The sequence below is a fragment of the Topomyia yanbarensis genome, chromosome 3 (genome assembly GCF_030247195.1).
Source record: "Topomyia yanbarensis strain Yona2022 chromosome 3, ASM3024719v1, whole genome shotgun sequence".
In the NCBI taxonomy this organism is placed as follows: Eukaryota; Metazoa; Arthropoda; class Insecta; order Diptera; family Culicidae; genus Topomyia; species Topomyia yanbarensis.
In genome coordinates, this window is record NC_080672.1 from 249,717,886 (window position 1) to 249,740,985 (window position 23,100).

At 34.3% G+C, this 23,100-nt stretch overlaps 1 protein-coding gene across 3 annotated transcripts in view; it reads left to right on the top strand.

The window, feature by feature from the left end:
- LOC131686689 (uncharacterized) overlaps positions 1–22,825 on the top strand; it is a 209,890-nt gene extending 187,065 nt beyond the window's left edge. For all 3 annotated transcript variants that reach the window (XM_058970572.1, XM_058970573.1, XM_058970574.1), the window contains 5 exons: positions 5,156–5,208; positions 19,969–20,038; positions 20,108–20,596; positions 20,809–21,252; positions 21,418–22,825. In XM_058970572.1, coding sequence (XP_058826555.1) covers positions 5,156–5,208; positions 19,969–20,038; positions 20,108–20,596; positions 20,809–21,252; positions 21,418–21,504 — 1,143 coding nt within the window. In that variant the 3' untranslated portion in view covers positions 21,505–22,825. The remainder of the gene's footprint in view (positions 1–5,155; positions 5,209–19,968; positions 20,039–20,107; positions 20,597–20,808; positions 21,253–21,417) is intronic.
- The last annotated feature ends 275 nt before the right edge of the window (positions 22,826–23,100 follow it).

Sequence of the window (23,100 nt, forward strand, 5' to 3'; positions counted from 1 at the left end):
GATTCACTGACTGTCTGGATCGGGTGTGTTTACCTTCTGTGTTGTGTCTGGCACTTGATGCTCACATTTTCGGTCCGTTGATACGTGCTTTATATGCTGTAGCTAGCCATGTTTTATTGGCGAATGCTGGCGTGTCCTCGTACTGTCCATAGAATGTGAGTGTCAGAGACTGCCGATGTTTCCAACGGTACAAAGCATTTGACGACTATTGGAATCAGTATCATTTATGTTGTCATTCAAAGCATTGAAATGCCTTCCGTGTCGTATGCACTATATGGAGTGGAAGAAAAGATTGTCGTTTATTGGGAATTTTATCGGTTCATTTTTCTTTCTTACCATCGCTTTGTCTAATGAATGAATTTTGAGCGTGATATCAGATGGAGTTCGCGGTATGCTACGCTAGAAAAGTGGAGCATGGCATCATTGTTCTAACGTAAGCAACCACTCGCAAAAGAAAAGGGAAATGAATTGGAAAGATATCATGCTGTGTTCTTATTTAGAGCTTCCATGGGGTGTGGTTAATGTTTGATTTCTATAGGTTTCTGTCGATCTTCGCAACAAAGATTGTTTTATTGTCTATGTATTTGAGTTGTAACAGTCAGTATTAGAAATGACGTTTCTGAAAAACGTTATTAGATATGACCTTTTGCTGACTGTAAGAAAGAACAAAATTAACAATATTAACAATCAATCAACCGTGAACACAGTCAATAGTGTTTATATTTATTTTGGATACCAGAAATTTTTTTTAAGAACATTTAAAAATAGCGAAGCGATCGATGTGATTATTTGCATTACAGAATCATAAGCATTAGGGTGGGTGACCGAATATTTTTTTTGATTTCATTTGGAGTCACAAACAACTACAAAATTTTGGGTCGACTCGTTGTGACCCGACGTAGGGCATTGCGTTTGAAATTTGTATAATACTTCGTATGGGGAACCTACTCTTTTGCATTTTTATTTCTAGAGACCCAGATTTACCTGAAAAATACAACCTATTATAAATATTTAGCCGTCGACATCATTATCGACTTTACTACCATTACACATCGGGACAGGAACGGAAATTGGCAAGACAAAACCTCTAGCGGTTTAAGTGTGAATTATTTTAGTAGCTGTATTCTGCAAAGTGTCTTAGTTTTATCTGCGTCTTATTTTGACGATGTAAATTAGTTCGGATTTCTATTGCATAGGTGGCATTGCGATGCTAATTATTTTATTTCGCATCCTAGTGTCTACGGCAAAGTTTTAGAATATTCAAAATTAGTCAACAAGTAGTCGGTCCCCAAATATCTTCGCGTTTTCGTTGAAAATGCCTAGCTCTACTACCACATAAAACTAACTTTAATGATCTCCCCGAATCTTTACAAAATTCAATCGCGCCCTTTAGTTATACCTACTTTTAAGATAGTTGTAAAATTGACTCCCTTAGTAAAAAATTATTTGCTCCAATAATCTCACTGTTTAAAATGTCTAACCATATTGCCATAAAAACTAAATGACCCCCATAATCTTACGAAAATTGAATTAACCCCTTGTGAATAGTATAAGTTAGCTATAAAATCTCATTAATATCATTTAAAAAAAATCAATATGCAATCCCTTAGTTTTAAGTAATTTAAAATGTAAAACAAAACAAAATTGGCACCTTTAAGCTAACGTAAACGCGCCTTATCAAATAAACGAATTGAATAAAAAAATAGTCGAAGATAGTTAAACCCCATTCACGTTTTTTGTACTATTTTCTTCATATTCGTTAAATTTATTACCTACACGTTTACGATTCTATCAGAACTAATAACTGCGAACATTAAAAGTGAAATATGAACCAAAACTTCGAAATATATCATGATTTTAAAAGCCAATTTTCGCAAAAAGTTGGAAGTTTTTTGCAAACAATCATTAAAGTTTCCTTAGTCAACCACATGAAATTGTGTAAAAATGTACCAAATGTAAAAATGTGCTGGATACATATTTTGATTTATTTGAGATATCTTGTTTTGGAATTGTGATGATTAACCGCCCGGAAGACATGGTACTGGCTCCCTAAACGAGCAGGCGCTGGAGTTCAAAGACGGTTTCGTTAAAATTTTTGAAAGTTCAGTGAATTCGCGCGATTTTCGAAAGGTTAAGTATCTATCTCAATGGAAGAACTTATTGATATCTACGCACTGAAATGTACATACTGCGCACTGGTTCAGAGCACCTAGGTGTATGCTGTATAATTATGGGCGCCGTTCAAAGTTATGCTGGACAGTTATGGTATCAAATTCAACGAAACTTCTTCCGTTTTGACCTCCATATCACTAAATTTTAGCATTTGAAAATTTTTAACATTGACATGAACAATAATATTAGGAGTAATCTATATGTTGTATTCCGACTATGAAATATACAAATAAATAAATAAATAAATAAATAAATAATTAAATAATTAAATAAATAAATAAATAAATAAATAAATAAATAAACAAATAAATAAATAGATAAATAAATAAATAAATAAATAAATAAATAAGAATCAATTCTCTGAACACGCCAGCGCATAACAAAAAACTGCGAAGTTATTTCGGCTTGAATTCTGCCTACCAGTAATACACCGGCAATGTTGTTGAAATAAAGTATTTTTGCCACTTATTTCAAACCATCTATCTTTGAACTTAACTTTATTCAGAGATATTCTGACACCATGCTTCTATCGGCAAGAAAAACTGTTTTCTCTAGAATTTCCCACGCAAATTTCAAACGCAATGCGCTACACCGGGTCATGACTAATTGACCCCAAATTTTGCACGGAATACCCTACCACGAGATAATAACCCAGTATTAATTGGTTATTAATGGCAGTCCTAAGTTTGCGCCGCTAAAACAACAAAAATGATCCATACAAAATTGAAAAACGATCCATAAAAAAGTTGTCCATGTTCCATAAAACAAAACTGAAAATCCATAAAACAGTATGAATGATCCATAAAAAGGGGTGATTTGATCCATAGATTATGTAAAATTGAACCATAAAATGGTCGCAAAAGAGCACTAAAATAGTAATAAAAGAGCAATTAAAATCAACCAATGCCCCATAAAAATATTGGAAATGTTCCATAAAATGATACATTTTGCGCCATAAATTAACTGACATTGATCCATAGAATATTAACAATGTACAATAAAACACGTCGATATGTTCCATAATATCGACAAAAATGTTCCACGGTATTACAAAGTGGAGCAATAAAATGTCAGAAAAAGTTCCATAAATTTGATGAAAATGTTTGCTAAATAATTTTTCTTGGTCCATAGAAGATGTAAAAATGAACATTAGAAATGATTCATATATCGAACGTTAAATTATGATTCATGGATATTTACAAAACGATCCATAGGAAAAGAAAATGTAAAACGATCCATTAATATGAGCTTATGCACCAGAAAAATTAAATTTAATGAATTCATGCGAAATTTTTGCTATTCGAACTAATAATAAAGTTTATTACATTTGGTTGTAATGTCAAACTACAACAAACAATGCATACATTATAGTTAAACTTAAGCTTCCGTATCCCACTGGTCAGGTAACTGACCTTAGCTAACCTGAAATCATTATGGTAACTTTTTAAACGTTAGGGTATTTATGATATTAGAGCGCTGAGAGTTATTAGACCACTGATACAGGCTGGCATGAGTCGCAAATACTATCTGAATAACTATCTGAAGCGAAAACGGACACTTTATACACGAACACTGACTAATGTGGCTACGCCACATCGCTTTCTAGTACACTGTCCGACTTCGCTGCCGCTCAGTCGGCTTTTAACTATCTATAGCTCCTATGTTTAAGTAAACCGGGCAAACGAGAGGACCACAGGTTTGCTTGCAATTCCAGCTACGGGTTAATCAATGCCTCGTCCAACGGATCCTCAGCGGCTTTGCGCCGCTTCAGATCCTTGGCCTCGGATATGCGGCCAAGCCGCATCACACTAGCTCCCAGTATAAGCTCACTTGTTAAAACACTGTCACTGTTATGAGAATTATTAAGCACAACTTATTTTTTCAGTTTACCATAAAATTTCGCATGAATTCATTAAATTTATTTTTTCTAGTGCATAAGCACATATTAATGGATCGTTTTACATTTTCTTTTCTCATGGATCGTTTTGTAAATATCCATGAACCATAATTTAACGTTCGATATATGAATCATTTCTAATGTTCATTTTTACATCTTTAAATTTTTTAGCAAGCATTTTCATCAAATTTATGGAACTTTTCTGACATTTTATTGCTCCATTTTGTAATACCGTGGAACATTTTTGTCGATATTATGGAACATATCGACGTGTTATGGCGCAAAATGTATCATTTTATGGAACATTTCCAATATTTTTATGGGGCATTGGTTGATTTTAATTGCTCTTTTATTACTATTTTAGTGCTCTTTTGCGACCATTTTATGGTTCAATTTTACATAATCTATGGATCAAATCACCCCTTTTTATGGATCATTCATACTGTTTTATGGATTTTCAGTTTTGTTTTATGGAACATGGCCAACTTTTTTATGGATCGTTTTACAATTTTTTGTGGATTATTTTAAATATTTTATATGCAATAGTACATTTTCCCGTTATTAATGCCTCATTGAATTTTTAAGCAGGTATTGAACAAAACATTCTTCAATACCTGCTTACTACTCTCAATTGGGCATAATACTTTATTGTAGTATTATTTATGTATTCCACTGATTTTTACAATAACCAAATCACTACCTTGTTGAATACCTCCATGCAGTGAATTTTGTTATTGAAAGGTTGAAAAGGTTTTGTTATTATTCATTATTAGTTTAATTATCAATTAATTATTCGTAGTACATGTCTCAGTTTTTATTTAAGGTATTTTACGTCTTATGCTAGGCTCCTCAATACCTCATTGTGGTGTGCAAGCATTGGGTACAGAATGCCTGAATTTGGTATTCTGAAGTTATTTTTTTCTGCTCGGATATTGAGACCCCAAATGGCACCAAAGGAACTTTTTTTTCCTTAAAACAACCATTTTGCCCCACTTTAAGAAGCATAGAAGATAACCCACCATTGATACTCCCACGTTAAAAATGTAAATTATATTACTTATGAATTGTTTTGTTTTTTTTTTTCAGAGTCAATGTAACTCACCTACCCTGGAAAAGGAAATTAAGGAACACTTGGAGATGTAAGTTATCAATTTATTAGAGTTATTTCATCATAGCATGTTCTGAAGATTTAGGTTCTTATTTAGTTATACTCACATAGACACAACATTTTAGCACAGAATAATTCAAATAAGTGTTAGTAATCAAATAAAGGGAAAGAGTCCCAGACAAGCCATTGTTGGTTCAAATATGTTGTTTTTTAACCATTTCAATAAGGAGTCTGATAGTGCTAGGAGAAGGGATATGAGCATTTGTGACAGAAAAAGAAGCAATGACACCGAACCATCTTTCCATGCGACATTGTCAAACGCGAACAAGCGAAACTCACTACGAACCGTCTAGCATGGGTCACAGTATCTAGCCCACAACATGTTAGAAAGTTTATTGAAGGAATGTTTGTATATCCCGAATCATCGAATGATTTGGCTTTTTATGAAGGAAACGAGTTGCTGCGATCAAAATTTAGATTTACTGTGGCATGCTCGGGGAGGGTAAGGTTAATTCGGTTAAAAGATATTTTTTTTTTAATTCTATAAGAATTAAACAGAGAGTGTTAGTGTTAGTATATTCAATTTCCATTTAATAATGCTACAATTTTAAAATATTTTCTCAAATTTTCATGACAAAATACTGAAAATTGAGCAAGTGACAGTGAATTCCCGAAGGCACCTCGCCGAAAGCTTGTATTGCATTGTACACCATCAATCAAAATCTGCTGAATCAATAGTTGTGAAATTTTGCACAAATCTGCTTCATATAATTTTCCAGGTGATGATTGAAGCTTTTATTTTTTTTCTCGATTTTTTAATCTTTCGTAGTATTTTGAAGCCAAAAATCCGATTTCGCCAATAAAATCGGGAAACATTCCATTGTTAACCCTTTATAAGGCCCAGAGTTTGGGGCTATTAATGAATGTTATATTAATAGAAACACGGTTCTCTCACTTAGTTTAGAATATATTTACATTTATTTCGTAATAAAAATTGTTTTGAAAATATACTGCAACCGCCCGTTAGAAAACGCCAGTCTTTGTATTGTTTGATGTTTTTCCAACGAGATTGGTGCAAATATAAAGACATATCGAGCTAGATTAGAAATTCAAAAAGAAATTAAGGTGGGTTACTGCTTTTTACCTGATTAACAGTAAATTACCCCTGGATTCTGAGAATAAGTTGACAGATGAGACCACAGATTACAGACGCTCATTTACTCATTTTATTTTTTTTTTCTTTGCAATTTTTACCACTCATAAACCAAATTTTCGGATTAAAAATAGTTGTTTTTACAAAATTTGCATCACCAACTTATAAGGTCTAGAGTATTTTTTTCAAAATCGATCTAATTTTATTGTCCAAAGGGAAATCGCCGTATTTTTTTTCAAAAAACTCTTCACCAATCTGACACTTTTCACTGTATCTCAATAAAAAGTAATAAGAAGAGCTGCCAGACTCCTAACAAGTAGATTTCATAAGATTGGAACAATTATCACGTCATATTCCAGCGTTTTGAACGAAACGAAAAGGTGGCAATATAGTTGCCACTGCCTTGTAAAGGGTTAAAATATTAATAATAATAATAAACTACAGAGATTTGTCCGGTAATGCTGGAAACGTATAGCTTCGCGAAGTTAACAATGTTTAAAGTCTAAATATGGAAATATTGGTCCATATCGTGTGTTATTTGAATCCCGCATAAATGAGTTATGTTCGGACCCTCCTATGTACACCACTTCAGTGATTGCATTCTATTTGAGATAATATAGTAAACTTTCCTCACGAGGATTTCAACATCGTTTGCAAACCTATTTTAAGTTATGATTTAAATAGCTCGCTCAAAATGAATTGACCACTGATCAGTGATCACTGTAAAGCGGCACTGTAAATGCGGCAGAACGCGGTCTTGAGGGTATCTCCTACATGTTCTACATAGCCAATGTCGTCCAAATTCCCAAAACATCAAATTCATATTTTCTCAGAGGATTCCGCATTGAACTGTTTGAACTAGAACGAAAAGATGTGCACTGCAAATTACTAAATACACACTAACAAATATGACCAATAACACTATTACATAAAAAACAAAATAATGTGCAATTGATCAATTGCCAAAAACCAGCTACACTGTTTACATGTCGTATCAAATTATGTCTCCGTTTTTGGAGTTAGTGGCAATCCTCGATTTAAGTTGGTGTCGGATTCTGATGAGATGAAGTCGAAACGCATATTACGTAACTAATTTATTTAAACAAGTTTCATGTAGCAAAAAGAAAAAAAAACTTTCCTTTCCATTGGTGGGGAAATATCAGCAATAGGTTGTGTAGGGTAATACTTATTAACGTTCGAAGTGGAAAGACTCCGTTTTGAATTAATTATTGAACTTGCGTTTCGACTTCGTCTCATCATAATACGACACTACCTTAGGGACAGGACTTGGTGCAAATTTTCATTTTTAAATGCCAACTTTCAGTTCAATCAAACCCAACCATGATTCAAATTCAAAGCTTTCCTTAACCATTCACTTTCAAATTGGCGGAATTTTCATAACTAAACCGTACCACGGTGTGTCTAAAACCATTATTTACTAAAAAAATGACCATAAATTTGGCATACGGCATTCGAAAGGTACAGTATCCAAGCATCTTCTCAGTGAATTTCAAAATGATCCATCGAGAGATTCGAGAGAAATGGCGATTTGAAGTCTTATGACTCGTTTCATAAGGCTACCAGCAAACACCCACGGGTTTAGCCCTATCTCTATAAGCAAAAAAAAATTGCCTATTTATTTAGTACTTGGCATTCGAAAGATCAAGTATATCCGCTTCAAGTTTGAAAATATTTTATTGACGGAATCGAAAGTTATAACGATTTGAATGCGGTATGCGGTCATAGATAGGTTTTCTAGCAGATTTCAAGCATGAAGCCATGTTTGTCCATTGACTATTTAGATCGTTTATATGTGTCGCTGTTTTAAAGAAAACCCTTACCATTTAATTATACAAATAAAAAGCCCAAAAGGCGTTATTTATATGCTGCGCTGAAAAATATGAAAATAGGGTTGTCTACCTAACGTTAACTATAACGTGTAAATTTAAAAAAAATGAATAAAGGTTGGAATGTTTACTTAAGAAGGCCTTGTCTCAGTAGTTTATTGACTGACTCTAATTGTTTTTTCATTACTTAACTGGTAGACGTTTTATCATCAATTTTCCTTCAGAAGAATATAAAATAGAGTTGTCTACCTTCAAAAATAGACAATATAATTAAACTATATATATATATATATATATATATATATATATATATATATATATATATATATATATATATATATATATATATATATATATATATATATATATATATATATATATATATATATATATATATATATATATATATATATATATATATATATATATATATATATATATATATATATATATATATATATATATATATATATATATATATATATATATATATATATATATATATATATATATATATATATATATATATATATATATATATATATATATATATATATATATATATATATATATATATATATATATATATATATATATATATATATATATATATATATATATATATATATATATATATATATATATATATATATATACTACATCTTTCGAATGCCGAATACCAAATAAGTAGACAAATATTTTTTTCTTTATAAATAAAGATAGGACCAAACCAGTGGGTGTATGCTGGTAGCCTTATGAAACGTGTAATAAAACTTCAAATCGCCATTTCTCTCGAATCTCTCGATGGATCATTTTGAAATTCACTGAGAAGATGCTTGGATACTGTATCTTTCGAATGCCGTATGCCAAATATTTGGTAATTTTTTTTTAGTAAATAATGGTTTTAGACACACCGTGCGTACGTCTTCATTTCAGGTTGATGAGGTTTTCATTCACCAACTAAAGTTGTCATCTGCTCTGTAGAGGCCAGTATAGGTTAAATATTGACATGTTTTGCGTTCTCAAACTTACGGGAACAGTAAGAAGTATGCTCAGAGTAGTTTTGCTTAAAAAACCAAGTCAATATCCCAGTAGAGAGGTATTCACAGGGTCAATGAAATTGAAAATTAATGCGGAAAATGATTGAGCAGCTCGGCGGTTTGAATGAATGATGCAAGTTCAAAACAATCTTTTGAAAATTTGCAGCTCTAGTGACAGGACTAAGCTAGAGCTGGATTCACGCTAGCTCTAATAACGGAGTCACAGCTTGTATTTCTGAGCAAATAACTAGTCCAGCGTAATGTCCCGCAAGAAAAGGAGCTCTGATTAAGCTAATGCTAATGAAATCGAAACTTATTTCGGCTTAGCAAGCCAATACAATATGCACTATGCTGGCACACAGAGCCCTCCGGTATATTTTCCCTAAAGAGAAAATTTTGAGTGCATCTAGGGTTGCCACCTCCGAAGAGGCTTTGACCCGGAGATTTTTGGCGGATTTTGAGTGGAACAAGGCAGAAATTGGAATCAACGCGATTGCTTAAAATTTTAAAGCACTTCAATAGCTTTTTATCACGCATTGAGTGAAAAAGAGACAAGTATGTACTCTTTCATTCCTTCTGTAAGTCGTAAATTACCAAAATTATGTCACAATTACCGATGAGCGTAAAGTTTTAACCAAGCTTAGGGCGCACTACTCTTCCATGGCGTTAAAATAACGCTATAAATTTTTTCATGTTTGAGAACGGGTTTGTCGGTTTAATTAGGTGTAGTATCTCGTTTTCACAGCTAAGTGCCAAGAATACAAAAGCTCCAGCTACTCTTGTTGTGGAGGATAAGTCGAACGAGCATTGCTCTCCTCCACAACTAACAAAAAAAGCAATGCAAAGGAGGCGGGTCAACGGCATCACGTGGGAAGTGTCGGTTATTCATCACCAGAGGTTCCAAAAAGGGGCGAAACTCATTTCCTTTGCCAACAGTTAAGGATCGCTGCAGGAGTAGCAACAACACCGGAAGAATTAGTTTGTTGTTGACCTAGCCAGTTAAATTAGAACAAATCTGCCATACCTTAGTGCAGCTGCAGGTACACACCACCTACAGTGAAGTGATTTGGTAAACTTGCAAGCAAATAACTTTTTACACAATTTTGAGCGACTTAGTGGGATGCAAAATTTTAATTGTAGCATATAGCAAAATATTAATTTCATGACTTTGTAGTATATTCGATTTGTTTTTCATTTTCATTATTTTGCGAACGAAATCAGCAATATTTGTTGAAGTCATCTTCGCCGCCTTGAAACGAAGGGTTAGTCAGGCAAAATAAATCTGAGTCTCCGGGTCAAACCCGGAGGGGTGGCAACCCTAAGTGCATCATATCTTTTGCTTAATTCCACTATAATTTTGATCTGTTCGCCATTCTTATTTATTTTTTGGTCATACCAACACTCTCTCCTAAGCTTTCATGTCAAGTGAATATTTTAAAAATAGCATTTCTATTTCACGTCAAAGCTAATATCTATTAGCAGCCAGTTGAGATTTACTTTTTCTTTCCACCAGCTAGGAAGGAAGGGAAGCTGTTTACATTTCCGTAACATGTCTGTTTACTTAGCTTACATGCCGCACGAAAACTGTTTTCCGCTGCCTGTCGGAAGCTTCTTGTCACTGCTGCGCTCGTGAGCCTTTTTCCACTACACCTTCCTCAGCGACCGGTTGAATCTGTACGACTATCTACCAGACCTAGCTTACACCCATTTTTCCGAGTTTGGCTTGTTTGCCGAAGAGATTATTGTTCATCACAACAAGGATAGCTGATGCTGTGCAAACAAAGAGGGTTTTCGTAAGGCCACCCAGAACTTTTCCTCCCTACTTAACGCATTCCGGCTTCCGGCGGGGTCCTGTTCAATGGAGGACGGGGATACATTTTGAAATGCGTTTTGAACCAATGATGCTGACTTGACTGGTAGTTAAATCCAAATTTTCCTAAGCCAACAAATAAATCCGCCTCCCCCACCATAACATCCTTCATTCTGTAAAATGAAAGAACGGGACAAAGCCCTTCTCCATCCCCTTTAGCAAATATTTCACACTGTTCGTCTATCCGATCCGCACATGCGATTTTCATATTTAGATAAGTTATCACGAACAAAGAAAACAGGAGTTGGCTAGATTTGGGCAAGTGTTTGTAGTTCGTTGTTATTTGCACAAAGCAGATGGAAGGAAATCTTAAAAGATTGCTAATGAGACAAGCAAATTTAGTGGCAGCTAGAGAATCTAACCAAGTTCAAAAGATTCACGTTATAGCTGAAATATGTTGGGAAATGGGAAATTTGCAGGTTTATGTTATTATTGTCAAATGTACTTTGATTATAGTTAGGTATTAGGAGAGGTGTTAAGTGGGTAGAGATAAAATTTTATTAATTATATCCGTTAATTGAATGTCTGGCGCTCAAAAGAGGCTAACCCACATTGATTCCATAATTGACTTTCTTGCATTTTTAATACTTCTAAGTAATCCACGTATCATTCGAGAAATTTGATAATTATTATTATTATTTTTGCTATTGGCAATCAAAGTTGACCGTAGAGGAATCCCAGTACTAACTGGCATCCAAAAGGGGGTAACCCTATGTTGTGTCTTATGGAAACTCAAAAATTGACGTTCTATTACCGAGGTTTTAGAAAAAGGAAGTCTATCCATTCGCTATCTAGAAATTTTTGGTTGCAGTTTGAATATCGCTAAACACGATATAAAAGTTGCACTTTTTATTTGACTCTGAGGAACAGAGCTGACATATTTGCCTCATACACACATAAATTTACACATACATATACAAGCAGATATTTTCCGATCGCATAAAACTGAGTTGAATTGTTCACGAGACTGCCCTCTGGCCAGGTTAAAAGGCTTATGTTTGGAGAGATTGCATTACGTTTCTATATAAGAAAGGCAAAAAAGTTTCAGGAAATTTTATGTGATATCGCGCTTTTAAACTCATAACTCTGGAACCATAGCTCCAATCCAAATGAAATTCGTCAGGATACTATACCTATCACTTTAGAATAAAATTGTAAAATCTGGTCAGCCGTTCCGGAGAAATAGATGTGTATTTAATTCATGGACTTTTTCAAGGCAATTCCGGGTTATATGGGAATTTGATGAATGACCACACTCTTCAACCCGTCCGGAACCAGAATTCCGATTAATATATAATTCAATGGCAACCTAGGATGATGTTACACCTTTCATTTGAATTTCATTGTTGAAATAGACTCTGTCGTCTCTGTGAACAGTGAGTGATATTATTTGACGCATGCGTAGCGCACACAGCCATTTTCCGATCTCAGCGAACTGAGTCGCATGATAAGCGAGACTCGGCCCTCGGCTTCGCAGTCAGTTTTTAGAATGATTCCATCGCTGTTTTATATGAGATAAGCGAAACGTGGCATCAATTATTATCTTCGTTTTAGAGCTACGGTGCCTTCAAAAAGTTGCTGTTCCTACACCGAACGCTTTATTGGTTACATCAAACAAGTTCGAAATACAATCGCTAGGGCGGCGCTGCTATCAACTTTTTAACACAGCTAGATACAAATATGATGTCTTCGAGAAAGTTGTAGGTGTTATTATTAGAAATAAATCTACTTAAGATGCAAACTTTGCAGGTCGTATATATTTCGTGATATTTTTTATGTGATATTCATGCTAATTTTTACCCAAAATTTGTATGTTTTTATCCAATTGCTTATCATTATTCAGCATATTTGTCCACTAGATCCGGGAAACTAATTTCAATTATATGAGAACAGCTTATACAAAAAATCGTGAAGGAAAAAGCTTTTTTAAATTATAAAAAGATGAACAAGTTTGATTTTGATTACTTTGCCCTCGTCCTACCTAGATATCTTCTGTATATACATACATTTTGAGGTTCTTTACAGCTATATAATGCATGTTTGGTTGCAGAAAGTTCCCCCAAATATTTTAAATTTTTTTAAATGCAACGCTTGTTTATATTGTCCAATGTTTTAGAGGCCAAACTATATTTTGACGATGATCGTGTACTTATTTTGGTTTTCTCCTTGCAGTAAATTGAAATTGTATAGTGATGACAAACGCTGAACAATTAAACATTAAAAATAATCATGTTTTGGGTAAATATGGTCGGTGTTAAATCACGCCGGACTATGTCGCAAAACATCAAAAAATGAGATGATGATAGCACTGGATAAAGAATTTCTTCAGCTACATTCGACTTTTGCCAGATTGGAAATATGTAACAATAAACAAGAATTATGGCAAAAATTTGTTTCCAATCACAACGTAAAGGATGCTGCGATTCAAACTATAAACTCGTTTTTCTCGAAATTATTATATTGTCCTTTGGTCCGGTCTGACTTAACACCGACCATATATAACTTACTCTCAAAAAAATCGCCATATTAAAAATCTGTAGGCCCTACAAAGATTGTATCTTCACAAATTATACCTATAAGTACCCGACCTACAACTTCGTCGTTGATACTATCGTTCTATCTAGTTCCATTAACAAGTTCATGAAAGCGCCGCCCTCCCGATTAGAAACACATAACAGAAATAATTCAAATCTATATCTCGCATTGTTATTTGTTATAAATTTCTGTTACTAACGAGACCTAATATGTCTCAATCATCACACAAGGACGCTGTTTTGTCTGTAAACAACTCAACCTCATACATCCTATGCTCTGGTACACATTTAACCTGTTTACGAGTATGTGTGTGAATTATGCAGTGAGCTTTTCTCGCAACAAATTGTCTATGCAGCAACATTTTTGCGGGGAAATTGAAATAAGTTCCGTAAACATGTGGGATTAGGGGAGAGTGAGGACACTTGATCCATGGGGATATTTGATTCCTCTGCCATATCGCGTAATCTAAACACAAAAAGTTATCACAATATAAAAAGAAAATGACATATTTGGTAGTACATGATGTTTAAAAAATAAATCAAGTATATTACATTTGTTTTGGAACAGGTGTGTCATATTTTTGAGTAAATGGGTTAAAATTCATCTCGAAGATCTTTTGGCAATTTTTTGAATTCGTCGAATTAATCATTTATGAATATTTTCAACTACAATAACTTTATAAGGGCTTTTGCCTAGAAAAACACGTTTTTCGAATGAATAGCTTCACCACATATACAAAAAAATTAAATTTCGTTCACCTCATACGACGGGTACCTTTGATCCCTGTAACACTGGATACTCTTGGTCCCTATCATTAACTCTCACACACACTTCCGAAATATATAGGAATAGAAATAATCACTTACATAAAGTACCTGACAGTATAAATTGAACTAAAATGTTTGTTTTGCCAACAAATTTTGATATAAGTTATTGAAAGTTGGAAAAGCCAGTCAAACAGCACCGATTTACCGCAAATAGCTTGCTTCACTTTCTACTGGTATTAGAGTTTGTCAGTGGCGGATCCAGGGGCAAGGTCTTGAGGACCCCCTCCAAAAATTTTCAACTTGTTGAGAAATTTTGAATTAGTTTAAATTTTATATTAGTTTCAAACTTAAAATCATTTCAAACGAAATTTGACCACCAAAACTGATTTTCATTAAATGGAGTTTTGACCTGTAACGTATTGTACAATTTTAATTCCAAAATCAAAATTTTAGACCCTTCCCGAATTTTTTTCTGGATCCGCTCCTGGAGTTTGTCGTGCATCCAAAAAAGTAATTTGGTTATTAGTTGTTTTGTCAAGCTAGGTGGTTAGCTTAACTTTCGTTTCAATTACTCTTATAGCCGTAAGCTCAAACGCGTACTAACTATTTTTAAACCGGACTAACTTTTAAACCGGCCTAAACTATTTGGTAAGCTTTAAACCAACGATGCTGTCATTTATATGGCTGCGTTCTGATCTGCGATACACGACAATGTTAAAAAACAACAAATTCATGTTAAAGAAAATGAGTAAATTAGACAACATGGAGAATTGTTTTTCATTCTGATATTTTCTTGCAGTAAAATAGCTTTTCTTCGTCATATGTCTCGTTCCATAGCGTGTGAGAACAATTTTGTCAACATGTAACTGATATGTTTCTGAACTTAGAACTATAACTTGGTGGATAGTTTATAGTTGGCCGATGATGTACTGCATTTTGTAGTGACATAATATTTAATGCACAAAAGAAAATAAGTTTGAAGTGGTTGAACCATCGTTTGTAACTGGTGCCATGATAGTTATTTTAAACTTTGATTAAAAAATTGGTTGAAGTATTTCAATTTGAATTAAAAATGAACTGTGAATATCACTCTAATTGAACACGATACCTGTTGACACGGGAGGAGAATATTTATATTCGTTTTAAGCTAATTTTCACAAGTTTGGAATAAATATCAATTATAAATAAAGGTTAGATCACACTCTGCGAATTAAAATTGTACACGTTTTTTCAGCGAAGCTTAAATAAAAAGTAAACAAAGGTCAAACAAAAAATTAAACTTTGACAGAATGATCACAAGTGTTATATTTCATATTGTTGATTGCATATTTCTGTAATGCATCAATGCAGATTGGAACGATTCTATTTGCTAACAAAATTTCTACGATTTTATAAATAAACAGAGATGAAAGTTTTGAGCATCTTAGTAATATATTTTTTCGAAGAAATATATTGATCGCAATTGCGTTCGCAATCAATTTTAAAATATTTTATATGGATGTTTTATGTGAGTTTATTCATATAGGAAAAATGCGTATATTTAAAATCTTTTATTTAATCTTTGCTTAGGGTATTTATGGAGTTACTTTGTAAGCAGTTAACATTCTGATTCAATATGTGAACTGGGAGTGAAAATAAGAAAATTTATAAAATAGTGCATTTTACGATCTTCATCCGATTGTCATTAATTTGAATCTATCCAATGAAGAAAAAACTATTTTTTTTCGTTATTCACTTTCTTTGATGTAAGATACGACAGATATATGGGCAATAATTCGTGATAACATGTTATTGATTTATATTAAGGAATAAAATGATCCCACTTATTCTCACAGCGATATGTAAAAGAAAATAATCAAAACAATTCTTATTGCAGTTTTGATTCTAATTCACAAAAACAACTTTGATCTGAATATGCGATAATCGATTCGATTTATTCAAATGCTCTCCTGTAACTCTTCGATGAGCAATTGGAATCAAGCGTGTAGAGAGAAGGAAAGAACAGAGAAATCAAAAATACAGGTAAATATAGTGCGACGGTGCTTGTCTTTCTAACCTGTTAAAACTGGCTTATTTATTTGCCATCTTTATTGCGAGCAAAGAGAGCCATATTGATCCAGAAGAAAGCTGAAGAGAAGATTGAAAATAACGAAGTATGCGCAAGAGGAGCATGTCATATTTTTGCATTATGCGTTCTGATCGGCAATACACGGCAATGTTAAAAACCGTACAATGATGTTAATTGAAAACTCACTGTTTATGCCATATATTTATATTTTTAAAATAATTTTGGAATCCTCGATTTAGCTTAAACAAAGTAACATTAGAATTATTTAAGATTCAAGTGGCTAATACTACGTTCACACTACAAGTAAAAACGTGTTTTAACGCTATCTCGATGACATTTTTCTTGTTGCTAATTATTATAACATGTTTTAACTCTGTAGTGTGAACATAGTATACAACGTTATTACGCTATTTTGCTAATAATGGTGCGTACTATCGTGAACGTTATTGAGTTGTATTGCTAGTCTCTAGCCAGAATTTCTAGAATTGAAAAAGCTTCTCTAACATTATATTTAGTAGTCAGACAGTTCAGCCAAATCTGACTATTTCAAATTAAATCAAATGCTTACAGAACAATAATGGAAGCTTATCTTTTTTGGAAACGTTTGTATTAGTTCCTATTCTGCAGCACATGAAAAAGGCAAAAACAATTATTTATTTGCTTCAGATAATTATGTGGTCATTGAAAAAGGAATCTGACATTTTAGCCTGGTGGGGCTTATTATACCATCCTACCCAACTACTCTACTAACCCTGCATATAGAATTTGGCAGACCTACTTTGCTGAAAATGAAGTAATTCAAATTATCAGTACGAGCGATTTTCAGTGAAGTAAATTTGTCAAGTGGGTTATATCCAAATTGCTAAGCTTTCAACATCTTGGATTGCTAAAGCGTTCTATTCAACGAAATTTTGCGACGTCGTGCGAAAATTGAGAAAGCTTCAAATCCCGACTACAAAATAATAAATTACAATTAATTACTTCCTATAGTCTGCAATCTGTCTGATAATCAATTGACAGATATAACTTAACAAATTGAACCTGATATTTGATGCAGATAGTGAATCTTCAGGAGGCACCTCGACAAAATGCGGTGTAAATCGTAACTCAAAATTTCCTGGACCAATCGTACTGAATTTTGCACAGTTTTTCTTCTTCACATCATTGTCCAGGTAACTACAAAAGCTTTTTGCAAAATGCTTGATATTATTATTTTTTCAATAGCATTTTCATCGTTTTTTAGCAATAATCGGAATTTGGATTCAAAGTGCTACGAAAAGTTCGAAAATCGACCAAGAAATAAAAGCTCCATTAGTTAAATGTGGAGTGATGTTAAAAACAACTATGCAAATGTATCAACGATTGGTCCAGCAGATTTTGAGTTATGGTGTACACCGCAAAATCAGTTTTCGACGTGGCACCTACCTGAATAGACAATCTTTGCAATGAAAAAAAATTAAGGAATCCAATTTTTTTGCCGATAATACTTTACACAACCCCCTTAAGTTCCGACATGATTTAGGCGATTCTTCATTCAACAGCATTCAACTTTTTGTGTTATTTTTCCAAGTCATCTGTCCAGTCTCAACTTTCACAACTTCTTTCAAACCCTGTGCATTTCTGTTCTAGCACTAACGACAATTTGTTCTACAGTGGAAATGCTAATCGTCCAAGATCTGATGGACAATTATAAATAGTAAAACAATATAAGCAAGCTTCGATATTATTTAAATAACGATCAAAATGAGAATATTTGTAGCAGATTTTTGCCGTCATAGTGTTACTTAGGTTGCATGGCATGCCTTAATTTACAATCTTTTATTTAATCTTAGTTTGGATTCTTTCGAAAGCAGTAAAAATATAAAAAAAACTTCAACTTGCTTATTGTGTTCTTTGTGAGAAGAAATAAGTAGAAAAGGGTACACATTGTGATTATATATTCTTTTCTTTTCCTCTAGTTAAACTAACTAAAAAATGTGGGTAAATTAAACAGCTTCACTCATGTTGATAGCCATAAGTAAACTAACAAACGAAAACAATTTTTATTTAATGCAGCTCTGCATCTAATTATAAAATTTCGTTCCACGGTTTGTTTAAAAATGATTCGACTTCTGCTAACCTGCAATATAACTCTTCGGCATGGCATTTTCAAATGAGCGTGCAGCACCTTATAGATAGGACGATAAAGAATATCAAAAAATGACATTCAAAACTCGATTATACCTGTTTTTCGTACGGGATAAAATTTGCTTACTTGCCCTCATATGGTTTATGTGTAACATGGGTCATAATATTGCACATAAAGGTCGAAAAATTGATTCAAATTATTGAGATGTATGCAAGAGGAATATGGCGCCCCTTTACACTGTTTTCATTTGGCTTCAGGATGCAGCCATTTCTGCGATGACAGGTACTAACGTCTTAGACCGGACTAAACTCAGGCCTAAAATCAAAGATAGTACCGTGCGGCGGTACCAACTAGCTTCAAGCTTACCGCTATTAGTGTGCTCTGTTTGTTTAGCCCTAGCAGGCAGGGGATCAAGTTACCACCCGTGTTTATTAAAACTTTTGAAATGATTTTCAAAAATGTTCATATTACTGACAGGACATGGTATTCGGATTAACCCTTTATTCACAGCGCTTACAATTGGAATTGACTGCAAAATGACGATTTTTGCAATCAAAATTTTTATTTCATTGAAAAGTTAAGTGAAAAAAACCAAAAGTGGGATCAAGTGTACCCAATACGAGTGAAAGTGTCCTTTGCAATTTCAATACTCTGATAACAATGAATTCATCAATACATATCCAATTGTAGGATTGTGTAAGTTTGTACGTTGTAGTAGTAGCATAATGTATTTTTGCCCGGACTAATAACGCTTTATGTGCATTATACCAGATATAATGCATATTTCGTATTGAAATCATGCTTATTTGCTTGTAAATCATGCGGGTCGCGTTTTGGGTGAATCATTTATAATTGCCTGTGCCTTTCTTATTTACTTATTTAATTACTTTTAGCGTGGCTAAAAAAATACTTGAATAATTTCATAGCTACATTGATAACAGATATGAGGCAATTTTTTTACTAGCTACAGAAGAACATTGCTTACTAAACCGTAACTATATATCCACCTTGTCATCATCCTTTTCTTCTTCTCTAACTGCATAGTATTGAGATTCAGAACAACGATTTATAATGTTCAGCTTCTCTTTGACTGCCTGTTTGGCTATATTTGATTGTTTTTATTTAATCTAGCACCAGAATTTGTACGCCCCAACCGACTTTTTATTATGTGGTACTAGTTTCGACGTTATAATGTAATATCACTCGATTAAATGCCTATTTAAAATGTCAGCTAGTTTTGAGTGTTCTATTACTTTCTGAGATTTAAGCTCTTATTTAGTACTAATAATAATACCAATTACATTAATTTAAGTGCCATTCGCCGCCTCCGTTACCCATAATTCAACAATGGCAACAGTAATAACCTTTGATTCTTTATTACAGAATGAACAAAGTCATCAAGACGAAGGACCGAAAATCAATGCAAGTTTGCCGGGAGCATAAAACATTACAGGTAGCTTTACTTGCCAATTATCACCGATGAAATTGATACAATCAAATAATCTCTTCCGTTCAATTTTAGGCTCGCTTCCAGCGCCAAGAAAGTAGTCTCCTAGTTCTTCAGGGCGAGAACAAATCTTTACACCAAAGAGTAAAACAGTACGAGGCATGTCTTGACGATATAGTGCGAAAGGTGGTCGACGCCCTGGTGGCCGAGGACAGCCTGAGGGATGAAGTTTCCATTCTGAAGAATCGGGTACGAGATTTGGAAGCTCAGAATGCCGCATTAACATCAAGTCCCGCAAAAAGTCGTGATGAGGGTTACTGCACAATGAGCTCTGGTCAGCCGCAGCCGGTTCCGGAGGGTCACCTAGAAGAACTTCCAGAAGAACCGGAACAATGGCTAGTATCTGCCGAACCCTGCACTGCTGAGATGGAAGACTGGAGCATGTCTCAGGAGGAATTGGCTACAGCACTGGAAGAGGATGGTCACGAGTGGATATGGAACTCTAGTTTTCTCACCACGACCGAAACACAAACGGAAGACGTGTCGACGCTATTGCACGAACAAGTAAGTTTTAATAGAGTTAATTTGTTAGTTTAGGATACAAGAGCGAGTGAAAGTGAGAATAGATTTATTGTGCCTGAGATTAGTCTCCCTGTCCGCAATTACTACTTTGTCTGGTAAAGTTAGTCGGTGGAAGTTGAAAGTTATGTAGTTAAGGTTTTCCTCGCTGCAATCTTGTAGATTTTACCTCACTACTTTTCAATATTTGCTTTTAGATAGTGTATTCGGAAGATGAGGAGGTCGCATGCACAAACTTTACGCGGGATTTCTATAGACTGGTTAACATAAAGTCTGAAAGCAATCGCAGCTTGCAGTCGCCTGCACCGGTGGATACCGCGGCAAGCAGCAGTGACGAGAACGAAAGACTGACGAGCCCCACTCCTAGCGAGGCCGGCCAAGCTCAAGTTCATAGTTGTTCCTCTAGTGAATCGAGTGATGTCATAACAGAGAAATATGATCCTCCTTTAACCTCGTTACCACCTTCGCCGCACAAACTTCCAGCCGCAACCACAGATCTGCTACAGGATGTGCTGATCACCTGTCATAATCAACAACAGCAGCAGCAAATCATTAAGAAAAACGTTAAAGATGGTGCTCAAACTACCTCTCCGACGTGGAGGCGAAGTAACGGATGGCGCCGGATCCCTAGAAATAGTCATGTTTGTATTATTTCTATACAAAACATTAATTTCGTTTTCCTCTAGAGTCAGAGTAATCATTAAACTTTAACATTCAAAGCTAAACATTGCTCTAACTTTAGAAGTTAACAAGATCGATATAGTCCTCATATGCCTATTAACGTAATGTTTTATCGTTTATTTTAGGAAACACACATCCCTGTTCCAATCAACTCCAAGGATCGCCTCAAATCTCCACCTCCGGTGCCGATTCGAAGGTACTGTGCCAGCTAGCCATCTCTATATTTTGTAGATTAATGTTTAATCCCAAGCAAAAGCAAGCAAGAGTAGAAAACGAAACAGGTCTGACATCGATCAGGAATTTGAGACAACAACTTTAACTGAAAACCTATAGTTTGTTACAGCAATGACATAAGCTAGTTAGTAGTTTTAAGCCTAAAATGTGATAGTACGTTTAATATTCAAAGCAGTATAATAGAAAAGCGAAATTCCAAACGATCACTGCCAATTTTTGCAGAAACCTCATATCGTTTTCTTCACGTGAATAACTGTGTAAAAAACATCAATCAAATTGCGGGACAATAAAAAGGCATGAACAACAAGAAACAGTCGAATCGATCGAAAGCTGCTACCGTGCATTACATGACGTAACGCTGCTGCGGCAAGCGTTACGAGATAGAGGTTGTGATCTCCGCTGAACTTACGGATGCACTTTGGTAACTTTTCCTATCGTATGGATGGTGCATTTTAGGAAGATGTTGATAGAGATGCGCAAAACGAAAGTATGAAGTTTCACCGACAATACATTTTTCAGTAGTTTACATAGATTGACAAAATGCAAAGTAGAAGTTTGGCAGAGAAGTTCCTCAGACGCTGGTTGCTACAGATTAATCATGTCTAGTTATCCATTTTGTTTAGAGTTTCACGGAACTTAAGCTCACTAGTATAACTAGTTTATTATTGTTTCGACGTATTAATAGATTGTGAGGTCAGAAAATTGTTTTCCCCTATCATACTCCGGAAGTAGAGCGTTAAAAGTCATTAGAATAGAGAAAAGTACAAATGGATCGTTAAACATGAGAGTGGTAGCAGCGTTTGCAATTCAAATCACATATTTCATATCCTTCTGTACTCATGGTTTCTTCCAATGGCTGCGGCGCTGATTGGAATAAAAAAGACTTTCTGTTTGTTATTAGTTTAGGAGAGTTAACCGCGGACAGTGTAAAAACCAGGAAAGCTAGCAATCAAATAAATTTCAACAATTACCAAAAACTGAAACATTTTCTAATAAAATCTTTTTATAAGGGTCATAAATAAAACCACAGCAGGCTCCTAAAACCGGAAAAAGATATGTTCGCATTGGCATCAAGCGGCCAGGATTCAAAAATGGGTTTCATTGAGTTTTGTCGCAAGAGAGATGTGCGAATGATTGTAAAATAATCGTTGTTCGGAAAGTGCTAATGCGTGGAATATATATATTCACTTCTCTTTTTGGAAAAGAACATATTTATGACATTTAACAATAACCAATCTGTTTATACGAAGTATCTACGAATAACGGTCAACTATTACAAATAAATCATAGAAACATAAATGCAATGTGTTTTGTTGTTTAGTGATAATTATCATTGTCGTGCGGAAGTAAGGGTTATGAATGGCCGATCAAAGGAGTCTTAGTCATTTTGGCTATCAAATTTCCACCGTTTTTCGCACAATTTTGAATTGTTTAACGCTCGTGAATCTTTCTTTTTTATACAACAATAATTAACCTTTAAATGCACAATGTTGTTTTAAAACACTACTGCGAAAAACATCTCAAACTCTTTGTAGTTACTAAATAAACTGTCGGAACCGACAGCATCAGTCATT